Source organism: Capricornis sumatraensis, chromosome 21 (assembly GCF_032405125.1).
Source record: "Capricornis sumatraensis isolate serow.1 chromosome 21, serow.2, whole genome shotgun sequence".
Lineage (NCBI taxonomy): Eukaryota > Metazoa > Chordata > Mammalia > Artiodactyla > Bovidae > Capricornis > Capricornis sumatraensis.
Window position 1 is genome coordinate 40,317,036 of NC_091089.1, and position 17,118 is coordinate 40,334,153.

A 17,118-nucleotide genomic window follows, 5' to 3' on the forward strand; every position below is an offset into this window, starting at 1 on the left:
ATTTACACTTGCTAATGATTAACCGTCCCTGGTTCGTGGACTGCAGAATCAGACTTTCAAGGCCCCAAATACAGCTCATCCTATTTTAGACCCTTGCTTAGGTTTTTATAGAAGATCTTCAAAAATCCCCTCCAGGTCAAACCAGAACAAAACCTGTGTCCAATAAATGGGGTTTGGTACATAAATTATATCCATAGTTACAGTGAACTATTATTTAGTCATCAAAAATGATAGACCCACCTTGTAAAAAAAGGTTAAAAGAAATTTTTTATTTTGGGGGCCCATGTAGCATGTGGGATCTTAGTTTTCCAACCAGGACTTGACTCCATCCCTGCAGTGGAAATGCAGAGTCTTAACCACTGTCCACCAGGGAATTTCTAAAAGAAATTATTTAAAGAAGGAAAATAAGTCAGAAACTCAGATCTCCATAAGGAAAAGAGGAGCTCGGAAGAAGGAATAAGGTAAGGTAAAATCAAATGATGATGACGAGTCTAGACTGGGCACCTGCCTTCTCCAACTTCATCTCATACACTTTGTCTCTGTCTCTCATATATCAGGTTTGTACAAAAAAGTATAAGATGAAAAACAGACCCTCCTCATCATGCATCTCATTCTCTTCCACTCTTCCTCCAAAGGTAGACTTTGTTAATATTTCCCTGAGTATCATTCCAAAAAACTACACATAAAAAATTGTACACAAAAGGAATACTGTTATAATGTTCTGTACTTTGCTTAAAAACAACTTATATATATATTATCAACCTTCCTCTATCAGCACAGTCTAATTTACTTTGCTGTTAGAATGACTGCACACTAAAACTTTTCATGTTTCTGTTCATTTGGATTCTTTTCTTTTTTTAATGTGAACTGCTTATCTATAGACTTTGCCCAGCTTTTTAAAAACAGGACTCTTTTTTTCCTCTGACTTATATGATTTCTACATAAGTTCGGTAAATAGATCTTCTGCCTGACATGTGCTGACAGTATTTTTTCCTAGTTGTTTTGCTTTTGAAAATTTTATGAATTTTCCCTTACACACAAGTTTAAAAAAAAATACAAAATACTTATACACATGTGTATCTTTTACTGTGTCTTGGATTTTCTGTCCTGGTTACAAAGGCCTTCCCTACTCCATGATTGTATTCGTGCCTCCTTCCAGGACAAGTTGTCTCAGCCTCAGCACAACTGACTTTCAGACAGAATGATCTTTCCCTGGAGGTCTATTCTGTGTGCAGTGAAATGGCAGCACCCTGGTCTCCATCTGCTAGAGGCCAGAAGCATTTCCTTCCCTCCAACTGTGACCACGGGCATTGTCTCCAGACATCTTCAAATATTTCCTGGGAGGCAAAGATGCCACATGTATTCCGCCTGGAGAACCACTGTTCTGGAACATACAGAAGTGCATTATTAATTACTCTAACATTTCAATCTTGATTCAGATGAGTTTTATTTTTGTTAGAAGAGTAACATAGCCAGCTTCATTTTTTGTTTGTGTGGAAGATACTTGCTTTACAGTGTTGTGTTGATTTCTGCCATACAGCCACGTGAATCAGCCATAAGTATACATGTCCCTTCCTTCTTGAACCTCCCTCCCACTCCTCCACCAGTTTGATTTTTTACGAAAAGTAGTTCACTGTCCCAATTCAATTTATCTCTGATCTGAAAAGTCACCTTTACCAAAATTGAAATGTCCATATCATAGTCTAAACTGTCGCCTTGTTTTTGTGTCCTCATTATTTAATCTCATTATTAACTTCAAAATACACTTTAATATTTGAAGGGGCTTCTGCTGCCCTCCTCCCATCCCTAACTTGTCTTTCAGAATTTCCCTGGCTTTCTCCAGATGCTTAATTTTGATGAAGTGTAGCAATTAAAGAAAAAAAAATCCTGTTGGCATTTTAACATAAATTGCTTTGAATTTAAAGATCAGTTCAGGGAAGATAAACATCTTTATGCTTTTGTTATTGAATCTTGCTGGAAGGGATAAATTACGTCTTTTATTTTACTTAAGTCTTCCTTTATGTCCCTCAGTAGGGTTTTAAAGTTTTCTTCATAAAACTTGCACTTATTTCTTGTTAATTTTATTCCCAGATATTTCATCATTTTATTGCTGTTATAGGTCCTCTATAGCTTTCAGAAGAGGTAATGGTGATAAATGGAAACGTGTGAGTGAATTAACCCTTTGATGGCAAGAGGAGAAAGGGACTAAGTTAACAGGTAGGGTATTATGAAGGTCTTACTTTTACCTCATAAATTTGGTACTTATTCCAAACCATATGTATGTGTTTTTTTCTTTTTTTAATCGGGACACATTTCCCCCCTGTACTCACGATTGGTCCTTCTAACCCTGTTCCTTTAGTTCTCTGTCAAATGCTTTTCAGTTCAGTTCAGTCGCTCAGTCGTGTCCGACTCTTTGTGACCCCGTGAAAATTGTGGTGTCGTGGCAAAAAGAAACGGTTGAGTTAGAACTGTGTTTCTCAACCAGGGGTCTTCCTGCCCACCCCAATTTCTGTCCCCTCTGGAGAACATTCGGAATGTCTGGAGTGTTTTTTTTTTTTTTTTTTTCACAAGCTAGCGGGTAGGTGTTATCAGTCAGATTGGTTAGCCACCAGGGAAGCCCCCTACAACCAAGAGTTTTTGTTGTTGTTCAGTTGCTAAGTTGTGTCTGCTGCTTTGCAACCCCATGGACTGCAGCACACCAAGCTTTCCTGTCCTTCACCATCTCCAGGAGTTTGCTCAGACTCACGTCCATTGATGCCATCCAACCACCTCATCCTGTCACTCCCTTCTCCTGCCTTCATCCTTTCACACCATCAGGATCTTTTCCAATGAGTTGGCTCTTTGCGTCAGGTGGCAAAATATTGGAGCTTCAGCTTCAGCATCAGTCCTTCCAATGAATATTCAGGATTGATTTTCTTTAGGATTGACTGGTTCGATCTCCTCACAGTCCAGGAGACTCTGAAAAGTCTTCTCCAGCACCACAGTTCAAAAGCATCAATTCTTTGGTACTCAGCCTTCTTTAACTCTCACATCTACACATGACTACTGGTAAAATCACAGTTTTGCCTCTACGGACCTTAACTGCCAGGGAAGCCCCCTACAACCAAGAGTTATCCAGCCCTAAACAGCAGTTGAGAACTCCTGAGCTAGATGGTGGCAGCAAGGGTAACTAAATTTAGGTGAAGTGGTTACAGAAGACTCCTCTGAGATGATATTTAGGCCAAACTTTGGGCTTCCCAGGTGGCATGAGTGGTAAAGAATCTGCCTGTCGATGCAGCAGACCTAGAGATAAGTGGGGAAGATCCCCTGGGCATGGCAACCCACTTGGAAAATCCTCATGGACAGAGGAGACTGGTGGGACAGAGGAGTCCATACAGTCGCAAAGAGATGGACAGGACTGAAGCGACTTCCCGCGCACGCAGGCCACCCTTCGGTCAGATATGCAGCCAGTCCTGTGCGGCCATCCCAGGCAGAGTGGACTTGAAAACAACTAATAACAATGAAAAACCCCTTCATTTGTATGTAGTATACATATGCACATATGGAGAGTGAAATAGTCAATTAAGAGGTCTTTCCTATTTCACTTTGTATACTTTTCCTGCTTGTAGTTTTGAAAACAAGCTTCCTCCTCTTTTTGTTTTTGTAAAGAAAAAACGAGTGGTTTTAAAAAAGGACAAAATGCAGGTAGATTGGAAGGGAGCTTCTGGTAAAACTCCACATAGATTTCAGAGGAGAGGCAGGTTTTAGAGTAGCCTCCACGTGTTCAGATGGCCCTTGTGTCATAATCTGTGGTCAGTTTCTGCCCTATACTGCCTTCTTTATCCACCAGACCTTCCACCAGACATGCCCGAGAACACTTTGTTTAAAGTCCGGGCTTTCCTGGTGACTGAGTGATAAAGTATCTACCTGTAATGCAGGAGACACTGGCTCGATCCCTGGGTCGGGAAGATCCCTTGGAGAGAAGGAAATGACAACCCACTCCAGTATTCTTGCCTGGAAAATCCCATGGTCAGAGGAGCCAGGCGGGCCACAGTCTGTGGGGTTGGACACCACTTAGCAATTAAACAACAATTTATGTCCAGTACTTGGTTTTTTACCTTTTAGCTTTGTTATGTTTGGATGTGCTATCTTGATGTTAGGGAAAAAATCATAATATCTACCTTATTAAATGAGTATTAAATGAGGTCATTTAAATTAAGTGTGTCTTAAACTGTAAAGCCAGAGAAGGCAATGGCAACCCACTCCAGTACTCTTGCCTGGAAAATCCCATGGACGAAGGAGCCTGGTAGGCTGCAGTCCATTGGGTCGCTAAGAGTCGGGCGTGACTGAGCGACTTCACTTTCACTTTTCACTTTCATGCATTGGAGAAGGAAATGGCAACCCACTCCAGTGTTCTTGCCTGGAGAATCCCAGGGACGGCGGAGCCTGATGGGCTGCCGTCTATGGGGTTGCACAGAGTCGGACACGACTGAAGCGACTTAGCAGTAGCAGCAAACTGTAAAGCACAATACTACTCTCGGTCTTAGCCAAAAGGGCAGAGAAGCGATGGGGTCACAGAGTTGGACAGGACTGAGCGGCTGAACTGAACTGAAGGCACAATATAGAAACACGATGTTGAGAATAGAGAGCTTAAAAAGAAAAAAGGAAAGAGAAAAGAAAAAAGTTAAAAAAAAAAAAAAAGAGTAGAGAGGTTAAAGGCTGTGCTCAACAATGATCTTTTTTTCTTTGTCCTGATGAGTTCAGATCCCCTCTGGGTAAAAATAGAAAAAAGGAGGCCCCTGGCTGCAGAGGTAAAAAGAGGGGCTGGGAAAGGGAATGCAGGCTTGGAGAAAAGTGATTACTAACAGAAGTAGTAGCACAAGTTAACTATTCAGGTAACTGACAGGAGGAGAATTATCCTGATAAGGCTGATAAAATCACCACACTGATGGGTTGTGGGTCCTTGAAAAGACAATGGGTGGCTTCTCCTTGAGCAGCCCAAGACCCTCTGACCTGAGATGTGAAGAGATGATTATAGAATCCTTATGTGGAGCTCAGCAGTCTGCGTATTTTATTCAAAAAAAAAAAAAAATCTGTCCTTTAGTGAGGAGACACAGAAGGGATCCAGTGACTGTGAGTCATCCTTCCTCCACCTAAGACAGTGCTGGGTGGAATCAGGCTTTATTATCCAATCACTTGATGGACCAAGTATCAAAATAACACAAAATGTACTGATACACTTCCCTGGCTTATTTGCCTTTCCAAGTTTCATTTTTGAGTTTTTGCCTTTGAAGAGATTGCAGCTGTGAAAAGTAACTGAAGTCTCTGTCTTTTCTTGGCCTTGAGGCAGCCTGGAAAGATAAGACACCACATGGAACTATGTGTGCTTGGAGGGGGGAAAAAATAATGGTGTACAACGTGAACAAGTATCTCCTCTTCCTTCTCACTCAGGCAGCATTCCAATATATATTAATATTCATATGAAGTTAGCAAATAATATGTAGTCAATGTGAATCCACATTTTCCCCCCAAAACACGGGAAAGAATCTGTAAAAGTCACTGGATCAGTTTTAAAGAGAGGGCCTGGCTGGTACACGAAGGGACTCACAGAGCCAGAACTGAAACTTGTTTTTCCACCTTGAGAGAAGCAAATAAACAAAAATATCCTAAGCAATTGCTGGTTCCTCAAGCCCACTCTGTGGGGCTGTCTTCTTGGCCTGTGTCACGCAGACTCCAGGCACTTTCTTCCAGAATGCACCAAAATTTCAAATCTAAAGACAAGTTTGGGACAGGCTCTGGTTGGGGGGCGGGGGGGACAGGTGTGTGTGTGTGTGCCGTGTATCACCCAGAAGCGCTCCCGGGTTCCTCCCAGGGGCGTCTTGCCAGCTTTAGTGACTGCTTCGATGTGATTCGCTTGAGCAAAAAGGTGAGCATTGCCCGGATCAAGCCGGACTTCCAGCGAGAGAGGAAAATTTGACTTTTTCCTCCTCCTCGCAGTTTCAAAGAGACTGTTAATCCTCTGCGCCGCTCCCCGCTTCCCCTGCAAAGTTGGTTTTCTAGCTGTAAACTCCGTTCCCATCTCGGTTGTCCGAGAATCGCCGTCAGGAGCTAAGCTGACTTGGCCGGAGAAAAGGACACCTTTGTGCACAGAAGGAGAGCCCCCGCGTGGCCGAGCGGAGCCACGCGGAAGGAGGAGACGTTTCAGGCGCGCGCCGGGGCCGGCGGCCGGGGGTGGGCGAGGCCCACCCGGAGGCAGCGTGTTTCGTGGAGCCGCTTCGAAAGCGGCCTAGGCAGTCGGAACGGCTTTCGAAGTCAGCAAACAAAGCGTCTCCGCAGTAACCGCCCGGCTCCGGGGGAGGCTCCTGCCACTCAGGCGGCGGAGGCGCAGCGCAGGCGCCGGGCTCCTCCTCCCGCGCCCCTCCCCCCAGCTCAGCTCCCAGTCCCCAACGGCCGCGAGCCGCCAATCCCGGCGACCGGCCGCCCTTCAAACGCCTAGAGCGCCGCGGCCCCGGAACCGGCGGCCCCCTACCCGCCCCGCGTCGGTGCTGCGCGCGGGCGCAGCCGCTGATTCGTCTCCAGGCGGGCAGGGAAGAACCCCCAAGGGGCAGGGGAGCCTCCGGGTTGGTTTCCCCCCAGGTCTCGGTTCCCCTCTCGGCCGTTTCAGACGCGTGTTCTCTTAGGTGCCGAGCCGTCGGCACACCGCACGGGGAGGGAGGGGAATCGAAAGGTTGCCGCCTTTTTAGAGTGACGCTATTTTCCTTGTTTATTCATCTTAAGTCCTGTAATTGGAAAAAAAAAAAAACACGCAAGCTTTGTAAACTCTGGCCTTAAGTCACTCTGGGGGTGGGGTGGAGTGGGTGGGTGCCTTGTTTTGGGAGGGTGAGTGGGTGGGAGGCTGGCTTTAATTTTCAGTGTAATCCGACAACAGAGGCTCCAAAGTTCTAGTCAGTCATGGTTTGGCCGCCTTATTTCTTCTTGGGTTGAACCTTATTTCCACAGAACTTCTGCCGGTTCTTCATCGAGGTTACAAAACAAAGACAGTGCAGAGCACAAGCTGGAGGCTGACTCGGGCGCTGACATCTCTACCGGGCTTGTTTATGGTTGTTTTTTTTTTTTTAAATGATGGGGAAAGTATTAGTGTGGCATGTGACAGTTCGTTGACTTCAAAACAACGGGACAGACACGCAAAAACTACACCCAGAGGAGAGGGCGGAGAGGGGGCTGCATTTCTTGAAATCAGCCTAAAGCATCTGGACTTTTAAAATGGGTAATTTCATCCAGGAACTCCCGCTGGAGCCCGCCTAACTCTCAACCAAAATAAACTAACAGGAACATGTGTTTACCTAATAGTTTCTGTTTGAAATACCGGGGCGTGGGGGTGGTGGGGGAAAAGAGGTCCCCTAGCAGGATAAGTCCTGAGTAGACTGTTTACCGAGACAGACGAGGGGGTCCGGGGATGGGGTGTTAGGCCGAGTCTCAGGCGGGGCGGGCGCGCGTCCCGGCCATCCCCAGGCACCGACTTTTAAAGAGCATGTGAGCATGACAAGTGTCTGTCCGCAACATGTCAGATTTCGAAACTGCCTTGCAATCCACTCCGGAACTCGCAGCTTTAGCCGGGGGCAACAGACTTTCGCCTAGGGTGTCTGGGTCTCATCCTCCCCCCCATTTCCCCGCCCGCCCCCCCCCCCCACTGTTGCTTTGGGAGGAAGAGCCCCGAGAGGAGAAGGGTGCGTCTCTCCGCGCCCGCGCGTGTCAATGGCAACAGTGCGTCCTGGAAGAAGTTGATTCTTTTCCCGAATACTTTTCTTGGGCAGCCCCGCCCCTTGAATCAGCAGCGGCTGTCTACTCCTGCGGCCCGAGTCGGGCCGGTGGAGTTGGGGCAGCTGTCAAAATCGAAAGGGGAGGCTTTTTCTTCCCTGGGGTGGAGGAGGGAACGGCATTCCGCCCCCCACCCCATCTGTTGCAATTTCCTAACCAAACGCACCCTCGCCAGACCCTGGAAGAAAGGCCCAAGGGAGCAAGCCAGTGCGCTTGGCTGGTGTCGCCCGCAACCCGGGGGTGCGGGCGGCGGGCGCGCGGCGGGGATGAGGGATCGCGTTCGTGAGCTCGGCCGTCCCCACGAGGGACCGGTGACAGCCGCCCCGGGGGCGCGGGGTGAGGCGACGCGGCCCGGGCGCTCAGAGCGGTCCTAGGCTGCTGGAAGGTGCGGGGGAGGGGCGGAGGAGCGGCGGGGCGGGCGGGGGACGGGGCGGGCGGCTGGGGGCGGAGGCAGGACCTCCGGTACCTTCCCTCCTTGCCTCGCTCACTCTGACAGCGCCGAGGTGCGCCGAGCAGGAGCCGCGAACAAAGGAGCGGAGTGGGGAGGGGAGCGAGTTAGGAGAGGGAGCGTCCCCGGCCCGCTGCCAGAAGATCCCGGCGGGAGGAAGCCCGAGTGTCACTTGAATTCCGCCCGAGGAGCGGGCGCCTGGGATTCGAGTGCCGCCGTGTTTAGCAATAACGGCTGGAGCACGTCCTCCAAGTTACGGGAGAGTCGGCCGGGAAGGAGGACGACCGCTCGGCCCCTCTGTCCCCGCTCCTGGCCCCTCGAGACCCCCGCTGTCGCCTGGCACTGGCCGGGGAACTCCAGAATGAAAAGCAAGAAAGGTAAGGCTCGCGGGCGGCGCGCGCCTTGGGCGCGGGTCCCGGGGCAACGTGCTCGCCGGGCGGCGCGGGTGACTCGGACTTTTCCGCCCCGGGGGGCTCGGAGGCCTGAGCCGCGGCCGTCCTCTTTGTGGAAGCTGCGTCTGGAACGGCCGTTGCTGTTTTCCTTCCAGACACAACACGAGGGGCTGTTGTGGGGAGACGGGCCTCTCCACGCTGCTGGCACGTTGTCAAGAAGCACGCTCCACGCCTTGTTTGTGCGCCTCCAAGTTTCATTGTCTCCAAACCGACACCCCACGCTCCGCCGAGCCGCCGCGTGGCTTCTCGCGGGCGGGGGAGTGGGGTCCCGAGTCGGGGGGTACCCCCGTCCCGCTTTTCTCCGTCGGGACCCGGGGTGGCCCGGCCCGCGGAGTCTTGGCGCTTTGTCTGAAAGTTGGGCTCCGGGGCTCCCCACTCGCTCCCGGCAGAGTCCGGGCACGACTTCTCCCGGGATGGGGCGTTTTCACCTTCGGAGGAACGCGACTCTGGATCCCAGATCGCCCCCGGGGGTCGGTCCCTTTGGAAAGTTATATTTTCCAGAATTCCTAGCCTCACAAAAGTTTTCCCACGATGAATCTGGGGCAAGAGGAAGAGTTAGGACTGAAGGCGTGCAGTGAGAACGAGTCCAAGTGTGACATGCAAAGAGCGAGCCTGTCATTGTTTCCACCAGGCCTTCTGGAAGCTTTACAACTGAAACTTGCCGTCAGTCTGGTTTTAAAAACAAAATACACAGAAAGAAACAGAAAAAAAAAAACACCACCACCACGAAAGGTCAAAGAATGTTAACTCCCTTTTGAAGTTAACTTTTGAGTCCCGGGCGGGGAGGCACCCCGAACGTTCCGTCGTGGGCCGGAGCTGGCTTTTCTGTTGTGATTTATGTCGAGTGGTTCAAAACAGAAGTTAATCGCTGGGGGAAGCCAGCGCGGGGGTGGGGTGGGGGGGGGTTGGGGGTGGCGGGGGTTGTGCCGCGCATGCCCAGAGTGGCTCCTGCTCCACGTTCTTCCAGACTCGTCCGGCTAATACGGTTCAGACTCAAGTTAGAGCGGGGCAGCCCGGGACCGAAACCCTGTGTCCTCGGCCACGTTTTCACTTTGGACTTACGTTCGATTGACCCCAGGCCGGTGACTCAGACACACAGAGCCCCGCACGTCCCGCTTTGCGGGCGGGAGTCAAACTCAACGTTCCCAGGGTGGGTGGGGGGCGTTGGTAGTTGAGGTTGGACCAACTCCCCGCGTCCCCTCGCCAAGGACCTGGCGGGGCTCAGAAATTTGGATGTTTAACTGGACTGGGCGAGAAAAAACGCGCGGGGAGCACACAGGGGGCGTCGGTATCGTGTCAGTTCGGAGAGGGCTGACAGGTTCAGACCGTCCCCGAGAGGGAGGCGTTCCCTCCCTCGTGGAGAACTGCCGGGGATAAGTTGGGGAAAGGGTGTATCTGATGGGTCCCCCTAGGGGTGCGAGAGCAGGGATTGGCTTGCCCCATTGTTCGGGTTCTGGCGGGGGCGGCAGTGATGATCCTCCCCGGCTATCCCCGGGCTCTGGGGCATCCCCTCACCACCATGCCTCCCGTTCCGCTTCCTTCGAAGCCCCCCTCCCCCAGGCGGGGCCCAGCACGAACCCGCCGGTCCCGGAGGAATCTCCGGGGAGCGCTGCCCCGGGGCGCGCGGCCCGACTCATGGAAACAATGGAAGGTGACGTGTTGGAGGGGAAACTTCGCCGACTGGTTCAGAGCTCGTGCGGGGGAGCAGAGGCTGCCGAGGTGGCCCAGCTTTCTTTCCCTTTTTAGGTTTTTCTGGCAAATCCTCCGCGGGTGGGCAGGCCCCTCCGGACGTTGAGATTCACGGCCCGGTTTCTAGTTTCTTCTTGTAATCTGAAACTCCTAGGCCTGGGCGAGCTCTCTCGCTCGTGAGCTCGGAGGGGCTACTACGGCGGGGGCCGAAGAACTGGCGGAACAAAAGCCTGCGGGCCGGCGGGGGCCAGGCTCCTCCCTCGGCTCGTTCCGCCCGGCCCTGCCTGCCCCCGCCCCGGCCTCCGGCCACCTGGGGGCCCCGCGCCCAGCGGCCTCCGCCGGGGCTCCGGAAGAGACCTGGCCCCGCCGAGTTCGGCGAGTCCGACTATTGTCTGTCTGTCTTACGAAAGTCTGTGAAACTCTCTTCAAGTTTTGTTGAAAATAAAAGCACTTTTTAAAAAGTCAATCGTGGAGCCAGGGGGTTGGTTAAGACTGGTTAGTGATAATAGTGTCCCGCCTTAGAAAACTGAGGATGCCAAAAAGATCTCCCTAAGTGTCTTTGCTACCGGCTCCTGACGGGATGGGCTCCTTGGATCTAGTGTCTGGGATGTTAAGTAGGGTTCCTGTCGCTTCTCCCGAGATGTTAAGATCCGGAAACTTGTTAGGTTTGCTTTTTCCTAATAGTACACTTATAAGTTCCCGTTGGTTATTCTTATTCCGAGATCCCTTTCTAGCCTTTTCCAGATTTTTTTTTTTTAGTCCAACTTCACAACCACTATCTCTGACCCTTCCCAGTGCTGTGCCGCTCCCTCTGTTCCTATTCGGGGGTGGGGGGGAGTTCTTTTTAGGGTGGTGGGATCCATAGGCCATCTTGTGGCTTTCTAAACAACATTTTCTTGTATATGGATGGAGTAAGAGGCTTGTGATCCCCGCTTCCCGCCCAGCTCCCCCCACCAGCCATCACCACATTTTTTAAAGCGTGAGCAAAGCAAGACGTTTGGAAACAAGTCGTAACCGGGAAAGCGTTCAAAAGCTCTTTTACAATAGGAAATGAGTAACGTGGAAAAGTCTTTTTGTTTTTCCAAGTTGAGCCACAATCCGGAGGGAGAGTTTTAATGGAAACAGCCCTGACAGCCGCAAACGTGGTTTGCTGTAGTGAAATACCAGCTGGGGCAGCCGAGGGACTGAAGTCTTAACTTCCTGTTCCTTCAGCTTTGTTAAGACGTCCGGCGGCCTGGCACTCATTGATTCGAGTGAACTGAGAGCAGAGTAAAGTCACTGCAGTTTGGTATTGCTTAACTGGTATCTACCTTCTGTCACTCGCCTGCTTTGAGAGTGACGGCTTCTTGTCAAACTAAGTAAGCAGATCAAAGGATACACATTAGGGTTTTTTTGTTTGTTTCAAACTACTTGTGATTATCAGTTTACAGTTGGGAATTCACTGTTCAGTGCGCAGGTTTTCACACTTTTTAAGAAGTTAAAAAGTTGAGGGGGGTGCCCTGTGAGTTGGGGTGGTAGTAATAGCCTTAGGAAGAAGATCTGGCTTTTCAGACTTTTTGATGAGTTAAAATAAATTGCTTTATTCAAATTAGTGTTAGTCATTCAGATATGTGATACGTTTTTTTAAAAGTTAAGATTTTTTTTTATCAGAGCAGTTTTGGTCAATCCTTCACCCAAATTTTAACATGGGTTTTAAAAGGTTTTCATCTGCTCAACAGTGAAAGCACTTTCAGTTTTAAATGTGCCTCCTTTTTTTTTGAAACTTTTTTTTTAAAGCAGTTTAATGAAATCTTTTGGGGAGAGAGACATCAGATACGTGGCAGCGGTTAAAATTTAGGATTCCGGGGCCTTTTACTGGTGGCTGTTTGTTCATGAAGCCTTGAGCTGAAGTGAATTTGCAAGATCATCCTCCTCTTTTGTTAGAACTTGCTTTACTTTGTCTTTGGAAGTTTCTGCGTTTTCTGCGGACACTCCCTCCGGCACCTCCTGCCCCCTGCCGTTCAAAACTGAAAATGTGTCAGCCAGTAGAGTTAGATTCAGTTAAGTGGTGGGCTCTCTCATCCATCAAATGCTTTAAAAGGAAGGGTTTTGGGGAAAGTTCCTTTAAAAACCATTGAATGGTTTATCACTCTGAGGAATATTCTGCTTTTATTTCCTACCAAGGTAAACTACTTGAGGTTCTGTCAACAACGTTAAAGAGAATTTTTTACATTTCATGCTACTTTGATTTCTTTTACATAGAAATACTGGTTTTTAGAGCATACTGTAGTATGCTTTAAAAACAAGATTTCATTTCTTTAATCAGAGTAGCCTTTTATAGTTTTGAAAGGGGGAAAGTTAAAGTTCAAAAATTTGGGGGCAGTCTCTTGGTTAAGACTCCAGGCTTCCAATGCAGGGGGTTCAGGTTCTGTCCCTGTTCGGGGAACTAAGATCCCATGTGCCTCGAGGCAGGGGCAGGAAAAAAAAAGTCTAAGTTATCTTTAAATGTCTAAAAGGGCCAAATTTGAATTTTTGTGGAACCCAGTCTATGTGTGATTTAAATATTCTGTATGGTGTGTGAATTTTTAAAATTCCTAGTAGGATTAAAGTGCTTGTAAACAAGTTTCCTTTGGTAGTTGCATATTCAAGTTTTCTTTGTCATGTAATGATTTAAAGCCGAATCCTGCTTATTTATATGTAGTATTCTAGGTTCAGATTAAGCTGGCAATTGAAATTTATAGAAATTAAAAAATTTACTCAGTATTAGGCATCTTTTGAGGTCTTACATAAGTACTAAAAGTAGAAAAAGCTTTTTATGCAATGAGACTTATCAGTGGTTGTATTTAGTAAAAAGTGACTAGTGCTGTCCATTAAAAGTAGGTGTCTAGTTTTGAATAAAAGGAAGCAGCAGTGAAAAGGAAAAGGAACTGGCAGAAGATTCTGGCATGCACTTTATCTTTTGAATACTAACTGAGTTAAGAGTGTAATTTTCCTTCCTTATATCAGTGGAAAAAAAATCTTCCATTTTATTTCAAAACCTTCAGTGGAAGAGGGAGGAAGAACAGCGCTTGAAACATGCATTAAGATACTGGCTGGCTTGTTTTTCCCAGTTAGCAATGACCTCACTGAGGAGGTTGTCAGACACATCCCGTCTGCTGTGCCACCTTTCCTGTTTCACACGTGGCACGCTATTCGCCTTGGGTGCAGCTTTGTCTCTTTGCTGGATTAGACTTTTCTGAGCTTCATTCAAAAGGAATGTGAGTCGTTGAGGCCTATAGGAAAGTGGGTACAAAAGGGAATCTGCCTGTGGGCTGGGGATCTGGAATACGCTGCGAGTCAAATTACCCTGCAGATTTCAGACGCGCTCTGGTGTTTTGGGGCAAAGAAACACCGATACTTCCCTGGGCTCTCAGAAGTTGAGAAAATGCGGTTGTGCTGAGTGTTTAAAAGAGGTGAGCTTTGCAGTAGGTGCTCTGCTGATAAAAGCAGCTGATAGCTGGCCTCTGTCCTGTCCTAGGTGTTGTGGCCGCGTCTGGCAGTGAGACTGAAGATGATGACAGCATGGACAGTCCCCTGGACCTCTCCTCTTCTGCTGGCTCAGGCAAGAGAAGGCGGAGGGGCAACCTGCCGAAGGAATCAGTTCAGATTCTCCGCGACTGGTTGTATGAACACCGATACAATGCCTACCCCTCAGAGCAAGAAAAAGCGTTACTGTCCCAGCAAACACACTTATCTACACTACAGGTAAGGGGAAGGCATTCCCAGGGGTGGTGGGTCCCCCCACCCCCCGCCCCAGAATCACTTTACAGCATTCCTATATAGCAAGTCATAAACTGCCTCCTCACTCAAAGTGGGGGGAGGCATATCTTTTTCTTGTAAAGTTTATAGTGCTAACAGCTAATAACTGTTAGCTATCTAGAGAAACAGAAACACTTGACAGTCATCTGTCAAACAGCATTTCCTTTAACGCCTAAAAGAGCCTTCCTTTATGCACCAAACATAAAAAGGAGGTTAAATCTTACTCTATTGCCCAGGAAACTGGTTTGATATTTAAACAAGGACAGCCTTAAGTGAGGTAATTCATGTCCTGTCTGTTGACATAGTCATTTGAACTGGGAAAAAAATCAGTAACTGGGAGGAGTGGCTCTTTTCATACAGGAAGGTTTTCCTGTAGTTGATTAACTTCAATGCTGGGCAGTAGATAATACGTTAATATGGGGAGAGTTAAAAGGTAAACTTCCCTCTCTAAAAATCATTTTCAGACATTTGAGAACATATACTTCTTTTTTTGTGTGTGTGTGTGCTGAAAGCATTTAAGGATGATGGGAAGCCAAAAGGGGAATTTGTATTAGAAAAGGAGGTGGTTTATGACAGGAAGCACCTCTCCTTTCTTGGCTGGGCTCAAAATACCTTGAAATAAATTGGTAGGTTCCTATAAGCCTTTTCATGCCTTCTTTAATGCAAAGAGAGACCAGTTAGGCATCCCCCAAGAAGGTTTTGGGTAAAAGAATCCACCTGCCAATGGAGGTGACTCGGGTTTGATCCCTGGAAGAGGAAATGGTAACCCACTCCAGAAGAATTCCATGGACAGATGAGCCTGGTGGGCTACAGTCCATGGGGTTGCAGAGAGTTGGACACTACTGAGTGATTTCAGCAACAAGAAGGAGGTTCTCAGGCGTGTTGGCAGAGTGTTAACATGTCTAAAACATCCCCGTACAATTTCAGGTCTGTAACTGGTTTATCAACGCCCGGCGCAGGCTCCTCCCTGACATGCTGAGAAAAGATGGCAAAGATCCAAATCGGTTCACAATTTCCCGCCGTGGGGCCAAGATGACTGAAGCCAGCTCTGTGGAGTCAGCAGTGAGCATTAGGAACCTCATGCCAGCTCTAGAAGAGAGCCCGTTTCACTCCTGTACAGCTGGGCCCAACCCAGCCCTGGGGAGGCCACTATCTCCTAAGCCGTCCTCCCCAGGATCCATTTTGGCTCGTCCATCAGTGATCTGTCATACCACCGTGACTGCGTTAAAAGATGTGCCTTTCTCTCTCTGCCAGTCAGTTGGTGTGGGACAAAACACAGATATACAGCAGATGGCCAACAGCAGCTTTACAGACACCTCCCTCATGTACGCAGAGGACTCCTGTAAATCTGGACCAAGTGCAAACACACAGAGTGGTCTTTTCAACACTCCTCCCCCTACTCCACCGGACCTCAACCAAGATTTCAGTGGAATTCAGCTTCTGGTAGATGTTGCACTCAAACAGGCTGCAGAGATGGAGCTTCAGGCAAAACTTATGGCTTAACCCCTCCTTTTTTTTCCCAAGCAAAACAGTTCTCAAAAAAATGTTATGTTTGCTGGGATGATAGCAAAAGATGAATTGCATTATTTTATATATTTTTTTATTAATATTTGCACATGGGATTGCTAAAATGAAGCTTCCTGTTACTGAAATGTTGTCAATGGAATACAGTCATTCCAAGAACTATAAACTCAGAGCTACTGTAGAAACAAAGGGTTTTCTTTTTTTAATGTTTCTTGGTAGATTATTCATAATGTGAGATGGTTCCCAAGATCATGTGATTTTTTTTTTTTTCCCTTCCCTTCCCTTTTTTTTTCGTTGATGTTTTTTTCAGACTGTGCAATACTTAGAGAACCTATAGCATCTTCTCATTCCCATGTGGAACAGGATGCCCACATACTGTCTAATTAATAAATTTTCAATTGTTTTTTCAAACAAGTATGAATCTAGTTGATTGATGCATTTTTTTCATGACATAATAAAGTATTTTCTTTAAAAATTCCTGTAATACAGAGTATTTTGTTGAGAGAGGCACTTCTTAAAAATGAGTAGGAATATAGCACCCCAGTGAGCAGGAAGTTGGGGGTAGGGTGGAGTGTGAGTTGGGGGGGTGTCACTAACTTTGAACAACTGTGGACAAGCCAGTCTGTATAAACAGGATGTGTGATATTTACTCTTGATAGGAGGCATAGCAGGCCCTTAAATCTTTACTTAAAACTGCATGACAAATTGAAATGAATCATTTCCATCGGTGTTTAGCTAACCAAAAATCCCTTGGTGGTCTAGACTGCATATTTTAAGCTGTGACCCATGTTGAAAAGGAAAGTCTCAAAGCACCAGATTGCGGCCTAAGTTTTCAGAAGTAAACAACAACCCAAGCAGTTCTTAGTATTGCCTCTGTCATGTTAACCTTCTAAAATAATTTTTGTTCAGTGGTCCAGTTAGGTAAGGCCTTTATGTTTAAAGTAATTTTTCAGAGCACTGTCTAAAATGGTTAAAACAGCAGAGTTGTGTCTCTCACAACTCTGTTAATTTATTAGGTTGCCAAATAATTGTTAATTTATTAGGTTTCTTTTCTAAGGTCATGGTTTGTGGAAAGTGGTGCCCGACACAAGTGGAGTTTGTTGGAATAGGCAATTATTTATGAAGCCAGGATGGCTAGAAGGGGATTGGTGGTGTTCCTTTCACTTACATGCTTGAGCGGGTTTGTCACATGCCACAAAACCATTCTTCGTAGTCATGCTTAGTATGAAGTTTCTTTGTTATTATAGTCATGTTCTTTCCAGCCCTGCCCCAGCTATGAATTGTCCAAGTTTGAGGGAGCATTAGAGCTTCAGTATTGTTTAAAGAATGTAGAAAAATTCTTGCAAACTCAAGTTTGTCTAATTTTGAAATTCTGTTTAGAAGGTCCCTACAGTAAAAAGAGCTAAACTCTTTTCTAAGTGGAAGAAAAAA

General features: G+C 47.5%; 1 protein-coding gene across 3 annotated transcripts; it reads left to right on the forward strand.

The window, feature by feature from the left end:
- The first annotated feature begins 379 nt into the window (after window positions 1-379).
- Window positions 380-16,108, forward strand: TGIF1 (TGFB induced factor homeobox 1). 3 transcript variants are annotated; one of them, XM_068993712.1, is made up of 3 exons: window positions 380-461; window positions 13,883-14,109; window positions 15,091-16,108. In XM_068993712.1, the coding sequence occupies exons 2-3, from the start codon at window positions 13,927-13,929 to the stop codon at window positions 15,664-15,666; spliced, it is 759 nt and encodes a 252-aa protein (XP_068849813.1). In that variant the 5' UTR covers window positions 380-461; window positions 13,883-13,926; the 3' UTR covers window positions 15,667-16,108. The 3 variants fall into 3 exon arrangements, with proteins under 3 accessions (XP_068849813.1, XP_068849812.1, XP_068849814.1); XM_068993711.1 differs by lacking the exon at window positions 380-461 and adding an exon at window positions 8,311-8,622; XM_068993713.1 differs by lacking the exon at window positions 380-461 and adding an exon at window positions 13,612-13,622.
- Window positions 16,109-17,118: the final 1,010 nt, after the last annotated feature.